Genomic DNA, 22,057 nt, shown 5'->3' with positions numbered 1-22,057 from the left:
AAAAAATGGACTCCCTTATACACGCATAAGCTTAATATTCTGGTAATGATTTAATGTGCTATTAGAAGGGACATATTTCTTTTGTGTAATAGTGCAGTTTTTAAATCAAATTTGGGATTATATTCACATTTTTTAAAACCAAAATGTCATTTTATATGGCGCTTTTTCACCGCTATAACAGCGAAATTTCATTTTATTTACCGCTTTTGAACCCGAAATTGACTCTGTTTTTGTACCGAAATTTTATTTTTTATTTACCAAAAATATGTGCCTCTAATTATTTTCTATTAATTTCGGAAGCCACTGCCACCATCCTAGTTGTGTTGTTGCTTGGCGAGTTTCTGTTGTTTTTTCCTAAATTGCCACTAGGTGTGCTGCTGTCGCCTGTATGTTTGCGTATATGAATTTAGGAAAAAACAACAGAAATGTGCCAAGCAACAACACAACGAATTCCAATGAGGATGGTGGCAGTGGCTTCCGAAATTAATAGAAAATAATGTAAAACAGCTTCGTGGAAAACATGAGTACCTTAATTATCTATTAGCACGTGTCTCATTCCCATAGTATGAAATAAATATTTAAGTGATGGAAGATCAAACACACTGGCTTTAATTCATGGTAAACGTGGTTTAAAATTACTTACGTGAAATTTACAAAATTTCGCACTTCCGCATTGTACAGGGTGGCTCAATAAGTCACTTAACACCCTCAGTACAAGGCCACTGCGGCATGGAATTTGAAATTGGCGATGACCAATCATTGCCTGGCCAAGGGGGAACCACATTGACGCCACCCACACGGTCGGTGGCCATCTTGATGTCAGCCATCTTGAATTCAACTTCAGAATTTTAAATGGGAAGGGGGTCGTGCGACATATGAAAATGGGCTAGAATTTCACGAGAAATGCAATGGTGAAGGTTTTTTCGACGTATCTTTAACCAGTAAAAAGTTATGACTGACTTCTTGTACCAATTTCCTCCTTTTCGAGGTGTTAGAAAAATGCCTTAAAATTTGTTTAGCGCTTCGGTAATGCATTGAGATCAAAGTGACATCTATGGAGAGACGTTCGCATGCCATTGCACATTATTTTAATCGGATACATCCATGAAGAGCTGTGCTTTATGAATGGTTGTCGCGAACAATTTACAGTGTGACGCTTCCATTGAATTAAAAGTCCTTCACAGTGACAAGGCTAATGTTTATGTTCATAAGGAAGTTCATAAACAGAATATGTGACCCTTGTCATTTGATAACTAACTTTGGACAAAAACTGGTTCATAACGTTCCCATAAGTGTTCTGGTGTTCTTCCCTATTGAAAAAAACTCTGTAAAAAGTACCTTCTTCCATAAGCAAGGATGAAAAAAACTGTTTATTTAACAAATCCAAGTAGCCCTAAGCATTTAAGGTTCCGTTGATGGAAAATTGACTAACCAATCGTGTTCCACACAGCACGCCACACCATTAACTTACCAACACTAACCATTCAGCTTTGATCTGTCGAAAATGGGTTATAAGATAAAAAGCATAGAATATTCTGTTTATAAACTTCCTTATGAACATAAACATTAGCCTTGTCACTGTGAAGGACTTTTAATTCAATGGAAGCGTCACACTGTAAATTGTTCGCGACAACCATTCATAATGCGCAGCTCTTCATGGATGTATCTGATTAAAATAATGTGCAATGGCATGCGAACGTCTCTCCCTAGACGTCACTTTGATCTCGATGCATTACCGAAGCGCTAAACAAATTTTAAGGCATTTTTCTAACACCTCGAAAAGGAGCAAATTGGTACAAGAAGTCAGTCATAACTTTTTACTGGTTAAAGATACGTCGAAAAAACCTTCACCATTGCATTTCTCGTGAAATTCTAGCCCATTTTCATATGTCGCACGACCCCCTTCCCATTTAAAATTCTGAAGTTGAAGTCAAGATGACGGACATCAAGATGGCCGCCGACCGTGTGGGTGGCGTCAATGTGGTTCCCCCTTGGCCAGGCAATGATTGGTCATCGCCAATTTCAAATTCCATGCCGCAGTGGCCTTGTACTGAGGGTGTTAAGTGACTTATTGAGCCACCCTGTACAGTTTAATGGTTAAATCCTATTAATTTCGAAGATCCACTGTCTTCATTCACAAAAAGGTATGGCGTTTGAAGCCACTTCATATTCACCCATGCTGCTTTATCGCATCCTCAACTACTTTGTACGTCTTACTTTTAGAACTTAAAGACAGTGCTTACGTGAAATTTAGAAAATTTCGCACTTCCGCATTGCACAGTTTAATGGTTAAATCCTATTAATTTCGAAGATCCACTGTCTTCATTCACAAAAGGGTACGGCGTTTGAAGCGGCTATGAAGACAGTGGATCTTCGAAATTAATAGGATTTAACCATTAAACTGTGCAATGCGGAAGTGCGAAATTTTCTAAATTTCACGTAAGCACTGTCTTTAAGTTCTAAAAGTAAGACGTACAAAGTAGTTGAGGATGCGATAAAGCAGCATGGGTGAGTATTACAGTCAGAATAGAAAATAAATCTTATTAAAATAAATCACATTCGATTTGGGGATATATCAACCACACATTCGAGTTGTGGATATATCACAGAGTTTCAAAGAGGACTAATTGTTGGAGCACGTTTCACCAGTGCATCAGTAATGGAGACTGCAAATATTTGTAGGGTATCAAGAGGCACAGCATCTAGGATCACGGCAGAATACCAGAATAAAGGAAAAACAACATCCAGGAGGATTAACTGTCAGGGGAAGTGGAAGCTGACAGGGACATCGGGATATTAAAAAGGATTGTGTCCAAAAAGCATAAAGCCACTGCAGAATTGAACACACACTTCACTGAACCTGTTTCTACCAAAACCATTCATCGAGAACTTCATAGGGCCGACATACATGGCAGGGTTGCTTTACTGAAACCCTTGGTTACTAGCACCGATGCCAAAAAGCAGGTTCACTGGTGCCAGCAGTGCCAATCGTGGACATTAGACCAACAAACATGTTGTGTTCTTGGATGAGCCCCCTTTCGCAGTTTTTCCGACATCTGGAAAAGTTTGTGTGGAAAAATCCATCCGAAGCATACCAACCAGACTGCTTAGTGCCCAGAGTGGGGGGTAGATATGTGATGGTGTGGTGTGCAATATCGTGGCAGTCTTTGGAACCACCGATCGTTCTATAGGGACATGTCACTGCCAAGGACTATAGGGCCATTCTGGAGGACCATCTGCATTCTATGGTGCAAATATATTGTTCCCAGATGGTGGTGCAGTGTTCCAGGATGATAACGCACCGATACACAATGCTAAACATGTCACAGAGTGGTTTGATGAGCATGAACATGAGGGCGAACATCTGCCATGGCCTGCACAGTCACTGGACGTAAACATTACCAAGTCCTTATTTTTTAAAATTTTTTTTGGAGGATTGCATTTCGTGAACACATTGGTGAGCTTCAGGAGGAATGGCTGGAAATCCCTCTCACCACTGTGCAGCACTTCTATCGGTCCTTCCCCAGATGTGTTGCTACTGTACTGGCTGCCAAAGGTGGCCCAACACCATACTAATAAAAGTTACTGTCTGCGTTCCAGGTGGTTCAGTTTCAGTGTCCACCACCTGTACGGGGGAGGGGTGCATGTGAGAGAGAAAGGGGGGGGGGGAGACCTCAAGATGTCTTTGCTAAAGATAGCAGCCAAAGTAAGTTGCATCCTTCAATTATACCTTACCTTTATTGGAATTTCACACACCATACATGGTTGTGAGTCTTTCCTTCAATTGAGGGGGAAATTGGTCTGAGAAACGCTTCCAGTTTTCTTCACCTACTTGGTTCTTGAAACCATGTAGAATCTACAAATGAGATGGAAAAACAATCAATTTTTACTTTAAAATATGTAAATATATAGTACTTCACAGAAGTTCTTATCCACTTCAATGCAAATAAATGACACTAAATATTAAGTATGGAAAGGGTTAATTTATACTTTACCGGTATCTGCTGTTACACAAAATGATTCGTAATTTCACCAATCCATTTTATATAAATAATACTTTGCAATTGGGCATACAATTTTGTTAAATTTCTTTTCCTACATCAAAACCCATCACTCATAGTACATTAATTACAGACTATTTACGACGTAATATCTGATTATTACTTCCATGTAGATATTTTTTGATCGTCTGTATATACAGGGTTTTTTTTTTTCAGAGAGGAAACTTTAAAATTTTGTTCTGCCCACACTGCTGAATGAGATGATTCCAAGATTGGATACATGCAGGTAAAAGCTCAGTGTGTTATTGTTTGCAGAGTTAAAATCTTGTGTTCTGGTGAAGATAAGGTTCCAGAAGCGGAGACATTGATATTTAAACGAACCTCCATATCGTTCAGCCCAAGTTGGATACAAGACCTATCCACCTGAAGTTCAAGATACGTGACGTGATTCACAACATTCCAGGTGATTCAGATTCAAATTAAGATTGCAAGTGTGTTTGGATGTGAATGGCAACCAGCTGGCAATGAACCAAACCACATCAAACATTAATTTTAAAGTTTCCTCTGTGTAACAAACAATATTTTGTTGTAATAAACCTATTAGTTTAAAAGTTATAGGTTTTTAAAACCCTACAGGACCTTTAAGACACACTGTACAATAATGACTTACACAAATTCAACAAAAATGTCAGCCAATACCACTACAATATATGATAATTCGAGAAAAAATCAGTAGTATGGTAACCCTATGAGACTATAGTCTATCCAGTATATTTATTCCTGCTGTCACTTTAAACTGGTTTTCTATATTCAAGAAGTTGCCTTCACAACACAACATTTGCTGTGTCATGATTTTTTTTATAGTTATTGTACTTTGACAACATGCTGTACCTGGCAAGCACAAATAAAAATAATTACAGTGGAACCCTGATTTAACATTTTCCCACATTATACATTCAATCTTGATAGTTTCAACAGAACAAAATGCTATAAAATTTTCCTAGAGTTTACACTTTCCAACATTTAAGTTTTTTCAGCTTGGTCCGCTGAAAAACTAAAAATCAAGGTTCCTCTGCATTACCAATGCCTAATCCATAGTCCTACCAAAAGTCGCAGAACACCATTTGTTTTGGAAAGGCAATAAAAATGAAATATATGAGTTCTCCAGCAAAGTAACGGTGGGATACATATCAGGATATAATCACAACATGGTCACCATACTGAGTTTAAGTCAAGTTTTTCAATATGGCAAGGGGGTCATATGACATCAAATTGGGAGAGTTTTTTCTCAAATTCTTTCTGAATGCATACAATATTTACTTCAGTATCCCTCACTCTCTTTTTCACTTAAAATTGGGAGTTGTGAAATGCAGCGATAACTTCTGCCATGAAGGTAGTGGCTAGAATTAAAAAAAAAAAATCTTCCTTCAAAATTCAGGTATGCAGAAGAGAGAACAGGGCTCTAAGTTAATACAGTACATGCTCGATTTTATGTTCTTCAGGAGACCAAAGTGAAAAAAAACTTCAAAATGAAAATGTAAAATAGAGGAAAATTTTTATCAGGGTATCTACCAAAATAAATCCAAAATTCTTCACTTTTTCATGACCTTTCTTTTAGTTTTCTTAACATTTATTTAATGAAAAACCCCTACCAAAAGGCCAGTTAAGATGAAACCTGAAGTTGTATTAACAATAGAATTAGATTCGCTTTATCTATTATCATCCTGGACTGCATTTGGCAGACTAGCAAGGCTCTGGCATCTGGACTCTCAGCCAGGAAAATGTAAAATCCGAACGTAAAATCAGGGTTCCACTGTATTAGTGATTGTCTCTTCATCCATCTTATCTTACCACCATTCATCTTCGTCTTCATGGTTAGTCAAAAGGGGTAGAAAAGTAAAGTCAATCATAAAGTCATTGTGATACCAAAAATTCTTGACTTTCAGGACTGGTGTACATCCTGTTCATAACATTTTGATTCATTGGGACTTAAAGACAATGGATAATACAGTAACTGTAAAATCAAGGTAAAATTGGAGTTTCACTGTATACAGTCCATCCACAAATATCTATTTTGCTGCCTGTGTGCGTCGTTCAATCTTGGCAAAACAATCGAAGATTTCTACGAGAATTTCTTCACATTGAGGCATGAAACGGGTATACCGAACTATTAATTCACTTACTTTGTGAAACATTTCCTTCAAATCCTGTTTCGGACTGACCCATGATGCTACCGCATCGCAGAAGAAAATGAAATCCTGTACTACACCACCTGGGTTTACAGTGATCATCTGACATATTCCACGGAACGCACTATCTTTCTCCTCATTATCACGAATGTTTCTTAAAGAGGTGCACCTTAAACAAAAAAATTTACTTTACAAAACAAAAGTCAGCCATGATTTTGCAGAAATAATAAAATTATGAAGAAAAGTAATACTGATTGTAGTTTTTTTTAAAATAAATATTAAAAACCAGACTAATTTTTGCAATCTATAAAAATAGCTTCAATTTCTTATAATCTGTGAATCATCATCTCATGTAATCTTAAAAAAAAAATCACTGATAGGATAAAGCAAAAATAATATTTAAAGATAGTGTAAATAAAAAAAATAATAAATTTGTACTACAGCTCTACTACTTTTGTTACTGTACATAAGTGCATTAACTACAATGAACAATTTGTAGCACAACTACATCAGCGTTAGTGTACACATTCTGACAATACAGCAAAGAATAGATTTTTATACATATAGAATTCTTTCAAGAAAATTAATACAAAATAGGGACCTTGATAAACTACAAAAATTAAAAAAATAAAGGCTTTCACTGAGTGCAGCAAAAACCTAATACCTACATGTAAACACCATCTGGATTCTTTGAGAAACATTTCAATACATATAAATCAAATATTTAAAAATATTACATATAATAAACTGAAGTAGAATAAAAATTAAAAAAGCCTTGCCACTTACAGAGCTCCTCAGAAAAAGCCCTTCTTTTTGGAAAAAATCATAGGTCCTTTTTTGTAAATACCATTAAAACATATACACAAATTATTAATAATAATAATGAATAATAATAATGAACAATAATAATAATGATAATAATAATAATAAAAAACGAAAGGGGCTACACACCACTGTCGAACAAACTGCTGTAACAGAGGAGCCACGTCATGGGGGCACACAAAACCTAGCCGGCCAATAGTTATGGCTAGAGCGAGCGAGCGAGCACATGGGATAGAAGAAACAAAGAAAAGAGAAAAAATCCACATAAAAACTCAGAACAGAAATTCACAGGCAAACATACTTTACATAGATAATGTCCTGTACAGGAGGAAAAAAAAGTAAAAAAAAAGAAAAAAATAGCAAGTCTTCAAACAAATTATCTTTTTAATGTCTATCCACATAAAAAAAATGCCAATTAACACCCAAGTTTGTTAAAACATAATAATGTTCCATATGTACGGTAACTGTATATGCTGTTGGACTTTTTCCTCATTGCATCTATTCTACACAAAGCACTGCGACAGGCTAGAAAGAATAATTTGCAGACAACGTGTAAACTTCCTATGGTTACTGAAAATTTAAAATAATAAAAACAACTGCAGGGTTTTAGATGTGCAAAACAACATACTTGCATCTCACGATAACGTACACCTGAAAGCAATGATAACAAATTTGTTAATGTTATAAAAACAACAGAGCTTAAAAGATGCTCTATAAACTGAGAATACATTAAAAAAATCATGAAAAATAATAATGTATTGTAAAATATCAGAACAATCACCCTCCCGTTATATAAATTATGCAAATTATACCCAAGAAATGCCTCAACAAGATAATTATGTTTCGTTAATGAAAATGCCTAATAATACAAAATAGGCACAAGTTACAATAATCATCTACTGTAACTCACATATGCAGCCAATATATATGTATGTATATAAATATATATATATATATATATTTGAAAAAATCATATTAAAAAGTGAATTTGCATTTTTAAGAATCTATACATTTCACAAGTGCACAAGACAACAAGAACAAACTGACACAAATTCTATCGAGTTAGTAACTTACTAACATGCTTAATGTGATTAAAAATCTATTAATTAATCATAATAAAATTGCTACCAAGCAAAATAACATGGTGAATAGTCTCCCTGCAATTAAGAATGAAAAAACAGGTTCTACATAAAAGCCCATAACTCTTCAAACTGATAAATAGTGCACACCTCTTCACAACAATGGGCTACAATGAACTGAAATACAGCTACAATACAAATCAAGACTTCAGATTCAACTGAATTTCCCTACCTGTGTTCTCCAGGAGAGTTTTTGGAGTGTTTGGTCGATTAATGATTACGATGAGTTGGTTGAGCACTATTGGTATGTACAACCTCATGTCTGAACCTGGGGGAAAAAAAAAGAACTTGCATGAAACATACGGAAGGAGAAGTAAATGCTACACATGAAGGAAAATTATTTGTTAGCAGTGTTCATTTCATTAACTTTCATTTGTTATATACAAACACAAGTCTATCTGCAGTATAATTTTAAGGTATGGGAGCCTCTCCTGTCTATTAGCATCTCATGATGGGAACTTTACCTGCAAAAACTGCAGCCATATTATTAGTTGAAAAAATTGCACAGCATACTCGACTAAATACGTGCAAAGTTTCTTGAACACTCAGATTATTATTACATAGTACATGTAAAGCAGTGCCAGATCTACGAGGTGCAAAAGGAGGGAGACAAATAAGCCCCTTTAGGGGCCATTGGCATAGTAGACGGTTCGTATATGCATATGTAAAAAATACACGTAGATATTCAGGGGTAAAGAAATGTATACAGGTAAAGTCAGTGTTGGATCTACAAGCCACAAAACCCTACAATGCGGAGACAAGTAAGCCTTTTAGGGGCCATCAGCCATTGGCATAGTAGAGGGTTCGTATATGCATAGAGTCAAACCCCGATTTTACGTTTTTCAGGGGCCCGCAAATAAAAATTTTAAATCTGGGAAACGTAAAAAGCGGGAAAGCATAAGGGAGGGGTGAAACTCAAGTGTCAGTAAGAAATGACTAAATAATCGGTTTTTTAGGGGGTATATTGTATCAAAGGTATATTGTATCAAAAAATATTTAACAACAAGAAAGAAGTATGATAATGAATTTCTAAGGACAAAAGTAAGACGTGCTGTGAAAGTCAATGATGGATTAACGGGACCCACTTTCGAGGGTAGGGACGGTGGATGACTGCTCCTAACTGCCGCCTATTAGGTTCAGTTTATGCATCTAATCGTGTCAGATTTCCTTTTACTCTGTAAACTGGTAATTAGTTGCTTTTTTTTTTTAGCAGTCCCGGGTAATTTATAGCTGGACACCAAGCATCTTTACATACTGTAATCAAAGTGTCCTGAAGATGTGCAGAATGGTTCAGATTCCACTTTGAGATGCATATGTATCCAGTCCCAATCAGCCCAACAGCATAAAGTGAACAAAACAAGCTTTGTCAAACTTACACAATAAATTATGTGAGGCATGCAGGATTTTCGTAAAGGGGAATGGGGTTACGTAAACTTATAGTAGTACACCCTGACTTTGCCATTTTTCCTACCTTTGTAGTTTCTTTTTTTTTTTTTTAGTAATACCCCCCCCCCCTTTGGGCACGCCACTGATTGTTATTTACATCCATGTTAATTGACGATTTATTATTGGATTTAGAAGTCTTGCAGAGGGCAAACACCCCTTCCACCAATAGCTTGTTACCTTTTTTTTTTTTTCAACGTTTAATAGAGTGATTTATTTTCAGCACGTGAATTGTTCCGAATAAAAATTGTTAATAAATTATTCTTAGCATCATGTGCATTTTCTTCCTGCACTGTTCTGCGTGTTCAAGATGTTTATCAGAAGGCAGAACAAGAAAAAAAAATAGCTTTTCTTTTTGTAACTCCTCGCTTTATGTCTGCTACTCGTGTTTCCTAATCGTCAAAACAAAACAACCTTCCGAGTGGATGAGTCATAGCTCTGGAGCCAGGAGACGAAACATTTGGCGCCGGTTGCCAGCTGCCCGTTGCTCGCAGAGAAAAGGGGGAGACAAACAGGTGGTGGTGGAGCGGCGCTGAACAAGTCTTATCATGAGTGTGATTATTCCCGGTCAAGTTGCAGGAAGAAAGAAGGAAAAAGGGGAGGGAAGGGGAGAAGGATCACTGCTTGAAGCTCTCCCATGTTGTCATGTCAATGATTCAGATATCTGAGCAACATTTCCGACCCGTTAAAGGGGCTGAATCCTTCAATTACTGCATAGCTCTGCACAGTGCCGGAGTAATGAGCTCATGTGGGGGGAAGATGGGCATCTTTTTTTTCACTTGCACTACGCTATGTTCGTTGAATGCACGTATTCAGGTTGAAGAGCAACTGCGCAATTTTAGACTCCAGAGGAAAGTCTTTTCGCCTTCATGTTAATTGATTAAGATGTCTCATGTAAGGGTGCTCACTTCCACGAGCAAGAAAATCGGGGTAGAAATATTTGGCACTTTTCAGTAATTACAAGACTAGTGATTAGGGATGGACGATATCGGAAATTTGGTATCACGATATATAGACAAGAAAATATCCTCACAGACAAAACTATACTATATTTTTTCCTTATTGTGATATCTGTGATATATTGCCTCCATGATATATATCGCCAAATATAATGAGTATATATATCGCCAAAATACCGTGACGATATATCGCCAACATGATATATATTGCCAAATATGATTATATATATCGCAAAATATGACAATATATATTGCCGACATGGTATATCGCCAAATCTCTTGACGATATACTGGGTGTCCCAGAAGTCTTTCCCTGATTATTCATATCCGTTATATGCAATGTAGAGATGTGAAAATGGTGCCAAAATGTTGGAAAACTAACCAAGTTTTTTTCATGGTGGTTGCGGTAAACGCGGTTTAAAATTACTTACGTGAACCATTAAATTGTGCAACGCGGAATTACGAAATCTTTTAAATTTCACGTAAGCAAGTTTTTTTGTTCCAGGTTTCAGTAACGTGGCTGTAGCGTAGCAGTGTTAGTGCCCAGAAAATCAGAAATGTTCACAAATCAGGAAAAATCTCAGTGTGTCACGAGACCCGGTCACCAATAACAGTGCAGATGAACTTTCAAACAACTTATGGAAAGATGCCACCCAATGTCGAGAGCATTAAGTCGTGGTATGACAAGTTCAAGACAACAGAATCTGTTGCTGACTTACCGAGAAGTGGCCGAACCATCAACCTCAGCAATTTCAAACAACATAAAACATCAGCCAAAAAGTTATCTTTGTGATATCTTACACAAACGTTAATATTTTCGTGCATACAAAGTGCAAATTGTACAGGCTTTGTTGCCTAATGATACCAGGGGACACACAACTTTTTCCTGATTTGTGAACATTTCCGGTTTCCTGGGCACTGTCACCGCTACACTACAGCCACGTTACTGAAACCTGGAACAAAAAACCTTGATTAGTTTTTCAACATTTTAGAGCCACTTTCATATCTCTACCTTACATATAGCGGATATGAATGAAGTTTGTAATCAGGGAAAGACTTCTGGGACACCCGGTATATCACTAAAATATGGTGACGAGATATCATCTACTTGATATCGCCCAGACGATATTTTTTCAATATTGCGATATATCGCCCAACACTACTAGTGATGATACCATAGGAGCCCCCCCCCCTTGCAAATGAGGAAAAGGTGAAGGTAAAATTTCCCATGCACTTTGCACCATGCCCACAAAAAAAAGGGGGAAGGGGAGAGAGAGGGGATATGTGGGAGATGGTGTGATCAGCACCATGCTTTGGCAGCCTTTACCCCACATATTCTTCCCTTTTTTGCCAATTTGAAGGTGATGTGATAAGCACAACGCTGGGCAGCCTCTTGTTCTTTTGGCCCAAATACGCATTTTACTGACGTTTAGATGTGCACTAAATTTGGCTGCTCCCAGAAGATATTGCCACACCCCTAGTTTATTTGGTCATTTTTCCTGGCCCCATCACTTTACAACATACGAGTCACGCAATATGCATAGAGAAAACATTCTCTGCCTCATGTAGAAGAATCATTTATCCCAACCTTGCTCCCCCCTCCCCCCACACAATTGGTTTGTGCACAGTCTCAACTGTTACGTCAGTGTGTTTACAGGACAGTACCTGTCAAAATGCCATGGATGTGCAACCGAATGCAAGTGATCATGATATTGGGTTTGTGTGGGAAACATGTTGACCTTCAAACCAAATAAGGAGCATGTGCGGCACGTCATGCTTTTCTTGTTCAATCAAAAGAAAAACGCGAGTGAAACCCATCGTATCCTTGTGGAAACGTACGGTGACAATGTCCTAACGCAAGATGCGTGTGTGCGTTGGTTTCGACGATTCAAAAGTAGTGATTTCTACTTGAAAGACAAAGATCGCCCGGCCCACCCGAAAAAATTCCAAGACTCCGAATTGCAAGCACTGTTGGAGGAAGACGATACACAAACGCAACAACAACTGGCAGAGAAGTTAAATGTTGGTCGCCAAACCATATCTGATCGTCTTCATGCCATGGGAAAGATCCAGAACGCAGGAAAATGGGTCCCACATCCTCTGAACGACAGACAAATGGAAAAGTGAAAAGCTCTCTCGGCATGAAAGAAAGTCTTTCTTGCATCGGATAGTGACTGGGGACGAAAAATGGATCTACTTCGAGACCCCAAAATGCAAAAAGTCATGGGTTGACCCAGGACAACCTTCCATATCGACCGCAAAACCAAACCGCTTCGGAAGGAAGACAATGCTGTTAATTTGGTGGGATCAGAAGGGTGTGGTGTACCATGAGCTTCTGAAACCAGGTGAAACAGTGATGCCGTTTGCTATTGTCAACAACTCATCAATTTGATCCATGCATTGATTGAAAAGTGCCCAGATTGGGCGACAGGACACGGAAAAGTGATTTTGCAGCACGACAACGACTCATTCAAAAAACAGCGAAAGGCATCCGACACACCATTTCTGCACTTGGCTGGGAATTCTTGCCCCACCTGCCATACTCACCAGACTTAGCCCCTTCAGACTACCACTTGTTTTCATTGATGTCTTACTCACTTTCCCAGCAACACTTCAACAATTACGAAGATGTTGAACAATGGCTTGCTGACTGGATCACCTTAAAATGTGAACGATTTTTCTGGAAGGGCATCTACAATTTGACGGACAGATGGGCACAATGTATAGCTAGCGATGCCGCATACTTTGAATAAAGCATTTGTTACCTTTCTCCCCAGATACACTTGTTTTCTTACGGATCAATTAAGAATTATTAACCGGCACACCTGGTACAGCGAATCAGGAATCTAAACGAATTTCCACTGAAGAAAAAGTGCAGTTGTTATCCGGTATGGCAAATCCTTAATTTTTTCCATTTTCAACGTTGCAAACAAGAAGGAAAAGTTTTTACAAACAAGTCCTCCCCCCTTTCATTCCCGTCAACTAGGAAGGATTCAGTAAATGTGTGGGCAAAGAAGCGAATGGTGATCGAGTCTCGTCAATTTTCCACTTGTGTTTTTGTGGAGGGGAAGGGCAAACAGACCTCAGTAATCTATTTCCAATTGAAAAACAGATGACAACTTGAAAAGTTTGGATAACTCGAAGTTGTTTAATTCAAAGTTGACATTTGTTTGATTAACAAGGTGTTCCTGTACATTTTTTGATCCTAAATCACATTTTATCTCTTCAAAGTGTCCCTAAAATGAAAACTTGTTATGTAAGTTTTGTGATCAATTTATGTATGCAAATAAATACTGCCACATATGTGCAAGATACACTCCTTTTATCTTACCTAATTTGATAGATATTTCTCCAATAGCCCAAGTTGCATTGTTGCACACTGATATGAATTCAGGATTTAGATTCTGCCCAAGAATTGGTACAAAATCAGCTGCAAATAAAAGGATAATGAATTAATTCTTTTACATATATGAAAAAAAATTAAATATAAAAACATTTCATACAGAATATCTCCCATCCAGAAGTTTGTTCAAGAAGAAAGTGGAATTTATTTTCAATCTCAAATCCTGGCAAGTACACACACACACTTGATTTCCCCCAAGATTTTTATGTATCTTCAAAATTCCCCGTCTTTTGATCTCACTGATATGTAATGACAATGTTTACTATAAAAAACAATGATAACAACAAACTTTCTGCAAATTAACATTAATTGTATTAGGACAAAACCTTGTATATTAAAAAAAAGATTTTTCATTCATACCAGTACCTATTTTACCAATCTGATATAAAATTCCAAATGGTTCATTGATTTCCTTAATAACTGTATGTTACAAGATGAACCAAGCTTTTGCAATGCAAAAGAAACTGCATATTTAAACATTAACTTACAAAAAAAAGTACAGAAGGGAGATCATTTGTGCCAAAAAAAATTATAACAAAATGGCGGAATATTGCACTAAATTGTAAGATATCTATAGATATATCGAATTTGTAATTTAACCGATACACCAATATGCCTACATTATTGGCTGGTACCGATAGAGTACCGATTAACCCCTCCCATATCTAATTTGCACATAATTAGTCAATATATTAACAAATGGTAATTCCAGAAATATCTTGAACTTACATATACAAGGCAGAACATGCTGAAAGCATGCCTTTGTCAAGTCACCCAGCAGGGCAAACGAACTCTGCCGTACTTCAGGCATAGGGTCCTGCATGCACTGATACAGAAGTTGCATGATATTGGAATTGACAACCAGCTTCTCTATGTGGCCATCTAACCCTTCAGCCAGCCCAGACAGGAGATCAAGGGCCACAATCATAAAGTCTTTATCTGGAGCATCAAACTGTTCTGGGCTTTGGGTATTAGCCTATGAAAGAAACATAAAACATTAATAATTCTTGCAAGCTTTCCTGGCAGCGAATGTTGATGACGTTTTCTCAGGATGTCAAACAGGTCATCCTGAAGATGGGGAGTTATGTTAGCTCTTGAGAGCTTGGATGCCTATCCAGAAATCACCTGGTTGATATCCTAAGAAACACCTCTTCCATAAACATAGTTTCAGTGAATGAAAAATGCAACAGTAAATTAATATATCGTGGGCTCTTTTTAATTCGAACTTCAAGAGGACACGAAAAAGTCTGAATTATCCAAAATTCGAATTAACAAAAACATTAGGTCAGGACCCTAACCTTCATGGCATGGTGCAAAGCTCAGGGGAGCAATTTACTTTTTCTTTTACATAAAGAAGGTTTAAAAAGGAATAAATTTCTGTTTGAATTACCTAGTACAACGAATTATCCAAGTTCGAATTACAGAGAGTCCACTGTACAGGAATCAATATCACAAGTTGACAAGTGGATGGGGATAGCGGCCACAGAAATTAATAGAAGCACTGATAATAGGTTTCACAGATAGTACATACTTGATTCCAGTGTATTAATAAAACACTATCCCTGGAGAGGTGGTGCTTATACCCTGTCCCAGTATCTCTGGAGCAGGCAAACGAAAACAAGCCTCTGCTCAAGTAGTGATGCGAGATGGCTTCACCAATGAACATGTGAGAGATACTGGATAACGTGGAGTGGGGAAAGCAACTGCAGTTACCAGCCTGCACAGCAGCATGTATCGCTTCGCTCTGCCCACTCTTATTTCCTCAACTTCTCTGATGCTATGCGTGGCCCAGGGTATAAGTATTTTGTTTTCTGTTCTACCGGCTGTTCCTGAAGCACCTACATTTTTCACACTAGCTGGCTGACAACCATACACAAGAATATCATATTTCACTGCATAATCATCACAGATCAAAACCGTGATAACCTTTCATCATGTATTACTCACATCGGCACATCAGATAACGAAACCAATGATAACAGTGTACAATCTCCAGTCACAGAAAATTAGAAGTCCGTACTTCACAACATTGTAGTAAACTTTCTCAAGTGTAATATTTTGACTATAATGTACGAATCAATAACAACTACTAATGTGTTAACTTTTTTTTCAGACTGGAAACATGTTAGTTAAACTGTCACAAAGAAATGACGTGCCTCAATTTGGACTACTGAATTTTAACATATATTCATGAGTATTCTGTGCATCATACTTCACAACATTGTAGTAAACTTTCTCAAGTGCAATATTTCGACTATAATGCACGAATCAATAACAACTAATGTGTTAACTTTTTTCAGACTGGAAAAATGTTCGTTAAACTGTCACAAAGAAATGACTATTGAATTTTAACATATATTCATGAGTATTCTGTGCATCGTAATCTTACACCAAAAATAGTTTAGTAATAAATAGGGAAAGGGTTTGAAGGTGCAACATTACGGTCGGAAAGGGGGAAAAAAAAAATTCTGAAAATGTTTACATAAAGGTGCAACAAAAAAAAAAGTGCTGATAAAATGACTTTATTCAATGCTCTCTTTTTCTTTGCCTTCTATATACAATGCACACAGACAACGCCTAGAGAACTGGTGTTCTTGATTGATTGATTTAGTTTAGTTTATTTCGCATTTTGTGCCTCTTGGCTAATTTGCGAAGATGGGGATGAGTGAAGAAATTGATGAATGGACATTCACAAACAACCAAGCCCGACCGGGATTCGAACCCGGGACCCATGGCGTCGCAGCACGATGTGCTAACCACTCGGCCACAGGGTCAGGCAGAACTGGTGTTCTGCCGAATAGATTTCTGTTGTTGAAGTTTGTTACAGGTTTTGCTACATTATCTTGTTAACTATTGAGATTGCAATGACATTATACTATTTTGTAGCTCTTGTTATGCTCTACAAAATGTAGCTGCTCAAGAAGAGTGAAAGTCATTTATTTTTCTGTCAAATTTCGTAATCAAAGTATGAAAAAAAAGGAAGGAAAAAGGTGCTGAAAGATCAAAGAGGAGGTAAAAAGGGGATCAATGAGCCAATTTCACAAAAAGGGGAACAAAGTGTGTTCATTTTACTTTATTTCATGTCCTAAAATACATCTCAAACGATGTATAACTGCATCAAAACAGCTATATTTTTTGGAAATTTGCTGCACCTTAAAATCCGTTCCTTAGTAATAAAGTAATTTTTAAGTACTAGTAATAAAGTTTCACATAATGGTCATACTCAACTTTTTGAAGAAAAAAAAAAGGCATATCTGGAATGGAATTGTTTCAGATTAGCAATACACAGAAAAGAATAAAAAAAGAAAGGTTCTGAATGTCAAGATTTTTCATATAGCATGGAAATTAGGGATGAAAAAAAATCACGTGATACTACATCCTGCCAATAAAAATACACATACAGTCAACTCTCAATTCTACGACCCCGGATATAATGACCCTCTCGAAGTACCGAGCCTTTGCCGGGAACCGTGAAAAATTTGTAAAACAATTGAAGGAAATCGGCCAAAAAATGTTCTTTGCACTAGTTTTATTCGCACTCATTCCCTTCACGAGCACTCTACCGCTCGCGAGTGGGTCTGATCTAAAAATAGACACCACCACACCAAGCTTGAGTGACATATAATAGCACTTGACCTCTACCCTCCTCTCCCCCAAGTGTGCCAATGTTACCCTGCCCCCGACGGCTGCTACCCAACGTACTAAGCTTGTTTTGCCATTGTGATTTCACTTGCTCTTGGATACTCGAAAAGAGAAGATCAAATGTGCTTGGATGTTATTTTAAATCAACCTTGACTTACTTGTTTCCGTGTCCTAGGAGCTGCTGACAACTGGAAAGGGGAGGGGGGGGAGCAGCCCAAAATGACTGTGCTGGACTTGCAGACTTTGTCTATGTGTATGGCAGGTCAAGCTCTTTCATCGATAAATACAACACCTTGAGAAATTAGACATAAGATCACAGGAATGTTCCAAAATACAGATGCGTGGTGCTTGGAGTCTGGACTATCTGTCCAGCTCTGACCTAGAGTTCAGCAGGTTCCCGTGAGTGAGCAAGTCTTGGACTTGTAGCCGACAACTTCCGGTAACTGATTTCATTCAAAACGTGTTCCTTGTTCCCTGTAACACTTCATAAAAAAGGGAAACTGTTAGAGATAATCAAAGCCACACAGGCCAACTAAAGATCGCCAACCCGCTTAACCTTTAGTACGCCGCGCAGTCTGACAAAAGTAAGCCCAGTGTCGCCGAGGCTTTGGATGCGAAATTTGAATTCGTATACATAATGGAGAAAAATCGTAATAACTCTGGCACTATGGGACCAATCTACTTCGTATAACTTTTGTTTTGCAGGTAATACATCGGTGCATGCAACCATGTAAAATTTGGATGCCCCAACCGTGGGGGATGGGGGTTACGGGCAGGGGCTGCATCCCCTAATTTCAATGAAAAAAACATAAAATGTGGAGTTTGCCCCCTCTTCTCCAGTTACTTTGGGGAAAAACCGGAACTTTTGCTTTTTTTTTTTTTTTTTTTTTTTCCTTTCTTCAAAGAATGGACCTTTCGCAACAGAATGAAACTTGATTCATGTTCGTGGGTACAATACAATTTGAATAATAAGGCAAAACGTAAAACTCTGTTTTTTTCCTCAAAACAGCGAATTTTAGCCAATTTGCATATTATTCATAAAATTGTTATAACTCGGACAGAGGCGTCAGCTTTCTGTCGCCTCTATGTTAGAAATGCAATGAAGCCTGACGACAGCCCGAGGCCAGAAGCCAGAGTCATGAGAGTATCCAGAAGTATAGACAAAACAAAGGATTGCAAAGGCTCCCTCCCCTCCTCTCTTTAGGAAAGGCCTCGCCATAGACGTTCAGAGCAGTGGCTGTGAAAGACCGTGTTTTGTGCTTTCCGATTGTGCGCCCCCTGAGCTGTGTTGAACTTGTGTTGGGCAATTTTTTTGTGACTCCCCCCCCCCCACTACTACTTTCGGCTGGATCACCAGGTCTAAACACAAAGAAGAATGTGTGCCTCATCAGTAGTAAATCACAGCGTTGAACATCGTAAATACCAAGCATTCATCGTGTCTGTCAAGTGTGAGCCCAAACACGTGACATATTCCGAGAAAGGAGGGGGGGATTTGGAATTTTCGTATACACATGTTCCCGAACCGAACTGTCAGTGTTTCAACCTCAATATACAAATATAAATGTGGCAAACCCTCGATAATTGTATCTAAAGCTGTTTGTTCCATATATGCAACCGTGGCTGACAGGGACATACTTTTTTTGTTCCACATATGGAACGGCGGGGACTAAAGGTTAATGATTTGTCATCCAAGCTTCCGCAAAAGTTTACTTCGATCTTACGTGCATCAGAACTCCAGTTTCCCTCTTCATACGGTTTCCTAACTGTGCCGATGTCGTAATATTTGCCAAAAAAGTGTTCCGTTGCCTGAGTGACTTCTCTCCCTTTTCCTCTCAGCAAACGTGTAAAAAGGGGGGGGGGTTATTACAGGCGAAGGTGGAAGTGGACCCCTCTTCCTTTCCTTTGAAGTCTAAAATGGGGCAACCAGTTCTGGACACATTCTTCAAAACGAACAAAAACCATAGGACAAGAAGAAAAAAAGTGACCCCCCCCCCCCCCCCGCTTCCCAGTTTATTCTCCGCCACTGGTGTGCACGGCAATGTCAGAGGCAATATGATAATTGGAGAATTCAAGCCCTATTTTCATTTTTTAATGCTATTTACTGCATAGGAAATATTGCCCGTATTATTTATTGTCTGTTGCATAGTAAAACGTAAAGCAAGGGTTATTTCTTTCTTCTTCACACTGCTGATAAAAATTCTGTTTTCCACAGTTGCGTTATCTTAAAATGTTAAGGATTTTCTCTTCGACCATCTGTTGCTCGAACTTCCAGCCGGTCTCCTTGTTTTTACCCTGCAGCTCACGCCTGTGTTTTGTCTAGCATCTGCAAAGCTGTCCCTTGCTGATAACATCAATGACTCATCCAGCATGAAGCAAAAAGTCAGTTTTGAATCTCACAAAGCTGTTTTGATTTGAAGATAACTAAATTCGATCTCCAGAAAGAAAAACAAGAGTTAAAATAACTTCATGTTCTGCCCCCTTCTGATAAGCAAAATTGTAAATTTTATTTTGCATCTGACACCAGAATAAACTTCCTCAACACTCAGAGCATGTTGGAAGGAAATGCACACAATATAATATCTGCTTTTCTTCAGAACCATTCATGTGGGGGGAAAGGAGTGCTCAATGTAAGAATGGGCACCGAGACCAATTTAAATTAATATTATTCAAGGGAAAAACGTTTGGAGGAGCGGATGTTTGACATCGAGAATACTCCTAAATACACATTAAATTGTCGAATTAATGTGAGAGCAATGTTGATTAATGATCTCCCATTTTGATATCTGAAAATGCGCAGTTTTCATAAAGCTCGTTTTGTGTTCATTTTAGGCTGATGGGCTAAACGGGACTAAATACTGTATACAGTGTAAAGTGAAATCCAATTCAAAAACCCGAATGATTATATCGACTGCGACGCTCTTTAATGCATCCTAGAATACACATTGAGTGAAAACAGATAGCAAGTTGTGCGTTTCCTTTTTCAGGCTGGATTACAATGCAAGTCAAGGAAGGAGTTTGGACTGCTCCCTTGAATGGAGGAGGGATGTGACTATGAAGTTGGTTGAAGCATAGAAAACGTGACTTTTCTTACAATGTATTTTACACAGCCGAACCAGAACAAAATTTACGCTTTTTTTTTTGTCTCGTGCCTAGAAAGGTTGTGTTGTTTCTCCAGAGATATCTTATCTTACCAGTTAATTTTGTAACAGACTATGCTCCAGTAGACCCGTATAAAATCCAACATTCATTCTGCCCGATTTTCTCCCGACTTTTGCTGGCGCCAGTGTGACTAGTGTCAAGATTCTTTGAGTTTCGCTTGCAATAACCGAGAGATTGTTTTCCTTTCCATAGGTCTCACTGCAAACGGGTTTCTCATGAACTAGAATTGTAAGAATTTCCTGGAAGAGCAATGACTGTGCTCAATTGAAAGAAAGGAACATTATTTTAAATCCTTTTTTGTGAAAACGTTTTCCTGTTCTATTTTCCTTCTCACAACACACGTCCTGTGAATAACAGGTTGTATAACTACCAGGATATATGGTGTTACCGTCTCCTAGGAATCTTTGTGACAGTTTGAGCTCAGTTTACGCTGAAAATTGGTGCAAATTCCAATAATGACCCCTTCGAAATAACGACCCTTTTCCTTGGAACTGTGAAAGGTCGTATTGAGAGTTGACTGTATTTTAAAACAAATATGACACTACTACTATATTAGTCAAACAGTCGGTCAGCGTGAAAACAGGACGGTACTTCAGGGTAGAAACTTATGCAAGAAGTGGTACGTACAGTGGAATGGACCAACAAGAAAGGTGGGAGGAAATTCTTCTAACTGTGGTTCCAGGAATAGAATCTGTGTCACAATGATGTGGGAAGGACATTGCTGAAACATAGAGAAGTGGGATCTAGCATGCCTGCAAGATAATTCATTTCACTTTTCTTTTGGGGTTATGCCCAATCAACCTAAGTTACAAATCTCGAGGGTTAAGTAATATAATTTATGGCACCTACATAAATTTAAACAAATATGATGTGAGCAGAGTTCAACACGAATGGATCAATAGTGGTAAGTATAGTTTCTACCATTTCTGTACCAAAATCATGAAGCAAAGATGACTTCTTTGCCATTCTAACACACTGATATTTTCACATATAGCATTATAATTTAGGTATGAGAAAGAGTTATTAGTATTCTATGGAACGGGACAGATTCATTTATAGAAAAACAGATATGCAGTAGTATACTTTCATTCAAAGTTTTCCAGCCTAATGTTAAATGTACTAAATACACAAAGTTACTCCAACGTTTTTCAGCCTGCACAAAAAAGCCTTCAAACAATCTATGAAATTCGATAAGAATTTTGACCTACAAAGCTATTACTATTGTTTCTAAGTTTACCAGAAATTCATGTGCATTCCTCAACTGAGCAAGCCCATCACCACAGCCTTGATTATGTGAAGA

The 22,057-nt window shown here is 38.0% G+C and overlaps 1 protein-coding gene across 1 annotated transcript in view; it reads right to left on the bottom strand.

Moving 5' to 3' along the window:
- Positions 1–22,057, bottom strand: part of Tnpo (transportin 1) — a 76,059-nt gene that overhangs the window by 5,492 nt on the left and 48,510 nt on the right. The window contains exons 14-19 of the mRNA XM_083132635.1: positions 14,686–14,932; positions 13,885–13,983; positions 8,324–8,419; positions 7,142–7,217; positions 6,185–6,359; positions 3,736–3,856 (exon numbers count right to left, since the gene is read on the bottom strand). Of these exons, the coding sequence (XP_082988761.1) occupies positions 3,749–3,856; positions 6,185–6,359; positions 7,142–7,217; positions 8,324–8,419; positions 13,885–13,983; positions 14,686–14,932 (801 nt within the window). The 3' untranslated portion in view covers positions 3,736–3,748. The remainder of the gene's footprint in view (positions 1–3,735; positions 3,857–6,184; positions 6,360–7,141; positions 7,218–8,323; positions 8,420–13,884; positions 13,984–14,685; positions 14,933–22,057) is intronic.

The sequence above is a fragment of the Lepisma saccharinum genome, chromosome 1 (genome assembly GCF_977018435.1).
Source record: "Lepisma saccharinum chromosome 1, izLepSacc3.1, whole genome shotgun sequence".
Lineage (NCBI taxonomy): Eukaryota > Metazoa > Arthropoda > Insecta > Zygentoma > Lepismatidae > Lepisma > Lepisma saccharinum.
The sequence above is the reverse complement of the archived record's forward strand: the minus strand, read 5'-3'. Positions and strand labels throughout refer to the sequence as shown.